Source organism: Neomonachus schauinslandi, chromosome 8 (assembly GCF_002201575.2).
Source record: "Neomonachus schauinslandi chromosome 8, ASM220157v2, whole genome shotgun sequence".
NCBI lineage: Eukaryota > Metazoa > Chordata > Mammalia > Carnivora > Phocidae > Neomonachus > Neomonachus schauinslandi.
In genome coordinates, this window is record NC_058410.1 from 144,777,485 (window position 1) to 144,786,580 (window position 9,096).

At 43.0% G+C, this 9,096-nt stretch overlaps 2 protein-coding genes across 3 annotated transcripts; one reads left to right on the forward strand and one right to left on the reverse strand.

Annotated features, from left to right (window-relative positions):
* The first annotated feature begins 2,681 nt into the window (after positions 1–2,681).
* ZKSCAN8 (zinc finger with KRAB and SCAN domains 8) lies at positions 2,682–8,833 on the forward strand. 2 transcript variants are annotated; one of them, XM_044917445.1, is made up of 5 exons: positions 2,682–3,151; positions 4,545–4,701; positions 6,740–6,840; positions 7,147–7,270; positions 7,872–8,833. In XM_044917445.1, exons 1-5 carry the CDS (start codon positions 2,735–2,737, stop codon positions 8,831–8,833), a joined length of 1,761 nt encoding a protein of 586 aa, XP_044773380.1. In that variant the 5' UTR covers positions 2,682–2,734. The 2 variants fall into 2 exon arrangements, with proteins under 2 accessions (XP_044773380.1, XP_021552852.1); XM_021697177.1 differs by having other exon boundaries at positions 4,545–4,683; positions 6,749–6,840.
* Positions 3,913–4,456, reverse strand: LOC110586873 (NADH dehydrogenase [ubiquinone] 1 alpha subcomplex subunit 12-like). The gene is given in 2 exon segments (XM_044917452.1): positions 3,913–4,426; positions 4,429–4,456. Coding segments are annotated over 2 exon segments (435 nt in total). The 3' UTR covers positions 3,913–4,019.
* Positions 8,834–9,096: the final 263 nt, after the last annotated feature.

Genomic DNA, 9,096 nt, shown 5'->3' on the forward strand with positions numbered 1-9,096 from the left:
CTTTAAGAATAGGTAGTAAAAAGCGACAGATTTATATGATCTGAAGAGAAAGAATAGATAGTTTGGGCACTAATGAAAGCAATCAGAGAAGACTTGAATAAATGGAGAGACAGACTGTGTTTATAGAATGGAAATTAAAATGTCAGTGAGCTATAGATTCAGCACAAATCCTGTTCCAGCGTTTCTTTTTGTAGAAATTTGTATCAAAAGACAATGGAATTAGAAAAATCAAAACAATTTTGATAATATACAATAAAGTTTCAGGGCTCTTAGTACTTGATTTCAGGATTTTGAAAGCCACAATAATCAAGACAGTTTTGTTTTGGTGAAAGGATAAAGGTGTAGGTCAATGGAACAGAATAGAGATTCCAGAAATAGACCCACACATATATGGTCAATTGATTTTTGACAAAGATGGGCAAAGATAATTCAGTGGGTAAAGAGTAACCTTTTCTGCAAACAGTGCTGGAACATTTTGGTATCTTTGTGCAAAAAAAAAAATTAACCTCTGTCCACACTTCAAACTCTGTGCAAAAATTAACTCAAAATTTGGGGCGCCTGCCTGGCTGACTCAGCAGGTGAAGCATGCGACTCTTGAGTTTAGGGTCATGAGTTTGAGCCCCAGGTTGGGTGTAGAGTTTACTTAAAAAAAAAAAAAAAAAAAAACCTCAAAATGGATCATAGATCTAAGGTAAGACTTAAAACTATAAAACTCTTAGAAGAAAACAGGAGAAAATCTTTGTGACCATGGATTAAGCAAAGGTTTCTTAGATATGACACCAAAAGCACAATCCCTAAAAGAAACAAATTGACAAATTCGATTTCAAAAACGTTATGAATTTCTGTTCTTTGAAAGGCACTTCATTTCTGTTATGAAGAGGAGGAAATATTTGCTAATCATATATCTTATGAAGGCCTTGTATCTAGAATATGTAAGGAATCCTGAAACTCAAAATAGAATCTAATTTTTTTTTTTTTTTTAGATTTTATTTATTTATTTGACAGAGAGAGATACAGCGAGGGGGGGAAGGAACACAAGCAGGGGGAGCAGGGAGCCTGATGCGGGGCTCGATCCCAGGACCCTGGGATCATGACCTGAGCCAAAGGCAGACGCTTAACGACTGAGCCACCCAGGCGCCCAAAATAGAATCAATTTTGAAAACAGGCAGAAATTTTGAGCAGATACTTCACCAAAGATCTATGGATGGCAAATAAGCATGTGAAAGGATGCTCAACATTATTGGACAGAAGGAAAATGCAAATTAAAACCATAGTGAGATACCAGAGAGTGGTTAAAAATAAAAGCAAATAAATAATAAATAAAACCATACTGAGATACCATTACACATTCAGATATCTAAAATTAAAAATAAAAGAATATTAAATGCTTGTCAGGAAATGGAGCAACAAGCAATTCTCACATATTGCTAGTGGAATGCAAAGTGTTACACCCACTTTAGAAAACAGTTTTGTAGTTTCTTATACAGTTATACATATACCTACCATATGACCCAGCAATTTTACTTTTAGATATTTATCCAGGTAAAATGAAAACATGTTCAAACAAAAACATATGCAGATATTCATAGTGGCTTTGCTTGTAATCATCAAAAACTGAAAATGACTTGAGATATCTCTCAACTGAGAATGGATAAACATACATCCATATAAGGAATAAACTACTGATACATGCAGCAACATTGATGACCTCATGTATTATGCTAAGTGAAAGATGCCAGACTCAAAAGACTACCTACTGTATGATTTTATTTATAAAACACTGTGGAAGGTCATTAGTGTGTGGGACTAGACTTTTGGGTTGCAGGTGTGATTAGGGCATTTAGGTTCCTTGGAGAGGCAGGACCAGTGCTCCAAAGAGAGTTGTAGAGGGAGGTAAGGTCCACAGTGGAAGTGGTTAGCCTTGAGACAGGAGGGAGGATGGAGAGCACAGTAGGATAATGACTTAGGTGGAGAAGAGCCTTTGGTGTTAGGATAGTTCTGGACAATACCTTGAGCTAGATTGTATAGAAATTAGTCTCAGGGCACCTGGGTGGCTCAGTCGGTTAAGCGTCTGCCTTCGGCTCAGGTCATGATCCCAGGGTCCTGGGATCGAGCCCCGCATCAGGCTCCCTACTTGGCCGGGAGCCTGTTTCTCCCTCTCCCTCTGCCCCCTGCCCCCTGCCCCCCCGCTTGTGATCTCTCTCTGTGTCAAATAAATAAATAAAATCTTAAAAAAAAAAGAAAGAAATGAGTCTCTGTTGAGTGTGAGGGATAGGCTGAGAGCCGAAGTGTGTAGAGACAGTATGGATGGTGCAGCAGATGCCGAAAGAGTTCGATCATCACTGAGGGCCAGCTGAGGTTAAGTGCAGAACTTTAGTCTGACCCAGTCTGCATGGTTTCTTGACTTTGTTTGCTGTATTCCACATCCCCAAGGAGAGGAAGCAGAAGGGATGGACTATTCCCCAGATGGGTGTTTGGCAGAAAGCTAAGGAGGTAAGGAGTTACTTCTGGAACAGTGGAGAGGATCACTTAAGTGATTGAGCCATGAGGTACATGTTGTGGCGAGGAGCTTGTTAAGATGTCGTAATGTATTACTGTGACCTTTGACTTGCTTTAATACTGTTTGACAGTTTCTCTACCCCAAGAATTGCCCTTACTGAAGAGCTCCTTGGAAGGTTCTTAAGAAGATAAAGAAGGTAGTGGAAACAAGCCTACTGAGCTTTTCCAGCCCTAAATGGCAGCAGAATCAAGAAAGCCGTTAGCCCCATCCCCACCTGACCAAGCTCCTGAAGACGACCTTGTAATTGTCAAGGTAGAGGAAGATCATGGCTGGGACCAGGAATCTAGTCTGCATGAAAATAACCCTCCAGGCCAAGAGCTGTTCCGCCTGCGCTTTAGGAAGTTATGCTACCAGGAGACGTTAGGACCCCGAGAAGCTCTGATCCAACTCCGCGCACTTTGCCATCAGTGGCTAAGGCCAGATTTGAACACCAAGGAGCAGATCTTGGAGTTGCTAGTGCTAGAGCAGTTCTTGACCATCCTGCCTGAGGAGCTCCAGACTCTGGTGAAGGAACATCAGCTAGAGAACGGAGAGGAGGTCGTGACCCTATTGGAGGATTTGGAAAGGCAGATTGACATATTAGGACGGCCAGTAAGTAGGAGGAGGTGTGCGTGCTGTGACTGGGAGGTCTGGAAGCGGGCTGGAGGGACATTAGCACCGCAGCAGAATAAATGCTGGGCATCCGTTTCTGTTGTAGGAGGATGACCATAGTTCTAGTGCATTGTTGCTTGTATTTGTAGAGTTCTTTTTCTGTGAAGGCTAGGTGTACATTTTTTATCCTTATAACATCCTTGCAGCTATTACTGTTCCTGTTTGCCAGGTGGGAAACTGATACGTAGAGAGCTTAAGTTACTTGAATTACTCTGGGCACTCATAATTAAAGGTAGATCTGAGACCAGACCTCAGATTTCTTCAGTGTTACCAAAGTTTTTTCTCCCAAATAGCACTGCTTTAAGTTTCTGTTTATCATTCTTCCCATGCCTTGCGAGTGCAGAACGGCAGGAAGGGCATCAGCAGAAATGATGCCTTTCTGTGCTAATGAGCTCGTTTGTGTTCTCACTGCCTGTGGGAAGTAGATGAAATTCTGCTTCTTCCTTTTAACAAGCACATATCCCTAGAGATGTGCTCTTGATCTTCTTTTATTTTATTTTATTTTATTTTTTTAAAGACTTATTTATTTATTTGAGAGAGCGAGAATGAGAGAGAGCACATGAGAGGGGGGAGGGTCAGAGGGAGAAGCAGGCTCCCCGCCGAGCAGGGAGCCCGATGCGGGACTCGATCCCGGGACTCCAGGATCATGACCCGAGCCGAAGGCAGTTGCTTAACCAACTGAGCCACCCAGGCGCCCTTTATTTTTTTTTTTAATCAAACAATTTTAATCAAGTGAATAGTAAGCAGTGAAAGTGCAATTGCATGAAGAGCCCCATATTTCACATGTTCAAACTGTCTTCCAGTGTCTTTACTTGTAAGGTGTTGAAGGTGGGACCCACTCTTGAATCTTCTTTCTAGTGGTAGAATAAGGTACATATTGTTCTGGAGTGCCACTCACATTGAACTTATGATTTGTCCAGATGAATTTACGAGCAGTAGGTGGTTTTGTTGTTGGAGGATCATCGGTCATACGGTGAAGCCAACGATGCCATTCAGGGGGCACCATGCTTCCATCCACATCCCAAAGTGTGTTTTTGCCATTCATTTCAGTAGTATATATAACCCATCGGTGACGGCCAAAAAACTGCTTGTTGTCTTCATAGTATTTGTTTCCATATTTGTCTTCCCCCACTAAGGTACCAACCCTCACATCATTTGCCCTGAAGAAAACCCGTAGATAGCCACGGAGGCCACCGTGGCCGCTGACCTGCTGCAGCCGCGTTTCAGGACCTGCAAGAGCTCCATCTCGTCCCGTCGCTCTTGATCTTCTTACTGTTGTTTGCTTCCTTTCATGAAGGAGTTTCTTGTAATGCATCTGTCCCATTGTTTTCAGGTCTCAGCCCGTGCACATGGACATGGACTCTGGGAGGAGGTGGTGCATTCAGAGTCTGCACCAGGGCTTCCAAATACTCCGCTCCGACCTGGGGCAACCCAGCACAAATCTCCGGTGCCCCAGGGGCCAGAAGAGAGAGGTGAGGGGCCAGATCTCATTGATGAGGAGGGAGAAGGAGAAAAGAAAGAAAGTGCCTGTTGAGTTCCTGGAGAACTAGGAAGTAGAATTTCTGTTTACAGATCAGTCCTAAGATCTGGGTTTGAATGTTTAGGCTTCAGATACAGACTGTCAGTCCCATTGGTAGATTCATGAACAAATTAAAGAATTTGGGGATTTTTACATCTTCACACATTTCTGTTATCCCAGTGTAGTAACAACATAGGCGTTTTTGAGGTTTTGCTGGTATCATGCCACTTTCTTTGTAACTTTCAGTACATAATTCCTCACGCAAGAACATTTTCTTGGATAGCCACAATAATGCATCACAATTAGGAAATGTAATTCTGATACAGAAATAATCTGGGCTACAATTCAGATTTCTGTTTTGCCAGTTGTCCCAATAATGTTCTTCCAGAGTCCAGTCCAAGATTACCCTTTGCAGTCGGTTGTCATGTTTCTTTAGACTCCTTTAATTTGGAATAGTTGCTCAGCCTTTCTTTGCCTTTCATGACTGACATTTTTGATGAGTACAGGTTGGTTATTTTATAGAATGGCTGCAATTTGGGTTTGTGTAGTGTTTCCTTATGTGTAAATTCCATTTGTGCATGTGTGGCAGGAGCACCCCAGAAGTGCTGTTGCCTCGTCCGCTGTGCCAGAGGAATTTGTCCTGTTACTGGTGTTGGTATCTTTGATGACTTGGTTATCAAAGTTGCTAGGTTGATCACTGTAAAGTTACTATTTTTCCCTTTATAATTAATAAGTAATTTGTGGAGAGATACTCTTGAGTGTGTTTATTTTCTTTTTTTTTTTTAAAGATTTTATTTATTTGACAGAGAGAGAGAGACAGCAAGAGAGGGAACACAAGCAGGGGGAGCGGGAAAGGGAGAAGCAGGCTTCCCGCGGAGCAGGGAGCCCGATGCGGGGCTCGATCCCAGGACCCTGGGATCATGACCTGAGCCGAAGGCAGACGCTTAACGACTGAGCCACCCAGGCACCCCTAAAACACTAATTTTAATATTCCTTGATGCTTCTTGACTGAATCAGTGATTACTAAGATAAAATGATTTTCTAATTGTGTCATGCCTTCTACAATTATTTATTGTAATAGACAGTGTTCCTTCCTCCCCGTTTTATTAATTTGTCAGTATGGACTCTTAAGTCCAGAAATAAAATATCTATATCTGTATTTTGTTACCATCTTTATTTTGGTGCTTAAATTGTCTCCGATTTGGTCAGAGGAGGCCCCTTCAGTTTGGCTCCTCCGTCCTTTTGACATTTCCCCATCATTTTTTGAGACCTTACCTTCTTGCAGAATAAGGTGTTCTAGCTTTATCTCGTACTTGCTCTGCATTAGTTTTTTTTCATTTATGTGGTTTATAGCAGTTTGTTCCATATAAATGGATTTTTAATATTTCTAAAGAAGCATAGAAACAGTTTCAGTTAGTAATATGATTCTTGTCTAAAGTTCTAAAGCCTGTTGTTAATTTTGGTATTGCAATGTCTGATATCTGTAGGAAGCAGATAGTGGCAGTCATGGTAGACATTTCAGAAAGGTAACAGAGTTCGTAGATATAAGTTGGTTCTCATATTCCATTTGCCAAGAGATCAGGACCTAAAGAAACACCATACAGAAGCACAAGGATTGAATGTAGCTTTGGTGGGAGAGAAGAAAATTGTAAAGCAATTCCTATTAGGAAACCAGTACTCTATTTTTGACATGTAACTTCAGGCTGAGCAGGACATCAGTGTGCACATGTCTTGTGGGCAGCCACAGGTATAGACCCAGAGCTCCCCCCCCCCCAAAAAAAGATTTTAAAAAAAGTTTATTTAAGCACCCCCTGTACCCAACGTTTGAACGCACGATCCTGAGATCTAGAGCTGCATACTCCACCTACCGAGCCAGCCAGGGGCCTTTCAGCATCTTATGTGCAAAATCTCAGAAATGCACATGTTCTGAAATACAAGCACCGTTGGAATGGGTTAGTGCTGGCTGCTGCAACTGTGGGACAGGGCTAGTCTCACTCAGCTCCTTTCTCCTCTCTCAGCCATCTCTACTTCTCAGAGTCCTACCCCTTCCCAGAAAGGAAGTCCTGGAGACCAGGAGATGACAGCAACACTTCTCACAGCAGGGTTCCAGGTGAGTTGTACTGCTTCTCTCTCAAAGCCCCTGACTCTGCTTGGCAGTGTGGGTGGCGTCTACCTAAAGAGGTCTGGACTCTCTGTAGCAGTACTGACCAAGAACTTGCTCCAGATTCTTTTTGCATGATTCTTGATTATCCCAATAAATCTGGTGCATTTCCCTCTTCTTCCCAGCTTCTTTAGATCCCTTTACACAGTATGTTCCCCCCCTCTCGATCCTCTCCAACCCTGGCAGATCTCTGACATTGTGGGCTGGAGCTATGGAACAGTCCCAGTCCCACATGGGGATTTTGTTTTGTTTCAGACTTTAGAGAAGATCGAAGACATGGCTGTGTCCCTAATTCGAGAGGAGTGGCTTCTTGACCCATCACAGAAGGATCCCAGCAGAGATAATAGGCCAGAGAATTACAGAAACATGTTCTCCCTGGGTAAGGAGAGCTCTGGTTATTGTTATCAGTTAAGATGTTTTGTTTGTTATGTGATGGTAGCTCTGAACTTTCTGAAAGACATTGTTGAGTTTAAACTCAGGAACTAACAGAGAGAAACAGTGCTATAAAATGGACTTCAATTTTCCAGTCCAGGACTTACTTTGGGTACTATTCTATATGCAGTTGGAGTCATTTCTTCTGCTCCCAGTCCCATGGAATCTTTACCTAGATGTCACCCTATTAGGCCTTTTGTGCTCCGCCCTTTCAGTGACTGTGGCTTTTTTCATTTCTGTCCCATTAGGTCCTTCAGCAGTTCCATATTCCTTCCCACTCCCCTGCTTCTTGTCAGGTGATCCCTTCCTTGCTTTAGTGCCCTCCCAACATCCCTCTTTCTTCATGGCACTTCTTCCCCATTCAGCCTGTGGTACTTCTGCTTGACCCTGCTTTCATCTCCCTCTCTATTATGGCAGTATTTGGAGACAGATGGAAGTTTTGTGTTTACTGCTAGTTTTCCGTGTATATTTCCCATATGTTCGATTTCTTTTTAACATAGAGAATGGAAAGTGACATTGGCTTGATGGTTCTCACATTCTCATTTCAGGTGGTGAGACCAGGAATGAGAACAGGGAATTATCTTCGAAACAGGTAATATCTCCTGGAATCCAACCACATGGAGAGACAGCTGCCAAATGCAACGGGGATGTTATCGGGGGTCTTGAGCATGGAGAAGCCCGAGATCTTCTGGGCAGATTAGAGAGGCAGCGGGGAAATCCCACCCAGGAGAGACGACATAAATGTGATGAATGTGGGAAGAGCTTTGCTCAGAGCTCGGGCCTTGTTCGCCACTGGAGAATCCACACTGGGGAGAAACCCTATCAATGTAATGTATGTGGTAAAGCCTTCAGTTACAGGTCAGCCCTTCTTTCCCATCAGGATATCCACAACAAAGTAAAACGCTATCACTGTAAGGAGTGTGGTAAAGCCTTCAGTCAAAACACAGGCCTGATCCTGCATCAGAGAATCCATACTGGGGAGAAGCCGTATCAGTGCAATCAGTGTGGGAAGGCTTTCAGTCAGAGTGCGGGCCTTATTCTGCACCAGAGAATCCACAGTGGGGAGAGACCCTATGAATGTAATGAGTGTGGGAAAGCTTTCAGTCATAGCTCTCACCTCATTGGACATCAGAGAATCCACACTGGGGAGAAGCCCTATGAGTGTGATGAGTGTGGGAAAACCTTCAGGCGGAGCTCACATCTTATTGGCCATCAGAGAAGCCACACTGGGGAGAAACCCTACAAATGCAATGAGTGTGGGAGGGCCTTCAGTCAGAAGTCAGGCCTTATTGAACATCAGAGAATCCACACTGGAGAAAGACCCTATAAATGTAAAGAATGTGGGAAAGCTTTCAATGGGAACACTGGCCTCATACAGCATCTGAGAATTCACACTGGGGAGAAGCCCTATCAATGTAATGAGTGTGGGAAAGCCTTTATTCAGAGGTCAAGTCTCATTCGGCATCAGAGAATCCACAGTGGAGAAAAATCTGAATCCATAGGAGTTTAGGAAAAAAACCACAATCATAGTTTGGGCATTATTCGACTTTAGAGAAACCACATGCTGGTGAGAGGTCTTTCAGTGTAGTAGAAAGAAAGTTTGTCATCATGCAACCTCACTAGGGTCAGAGTTAGAATAGCTCTTCAGTAGTTTGGGCCAGTGCCTTGATGCAGGTGGATTAGCTTGACTGTCTTGGGAGGCGTCTGATGGAGTGGAGCTCCTGATGGTTTAATGTATCCTTTAGAAACAAAATAGCATTAGAGCAAGTTGCT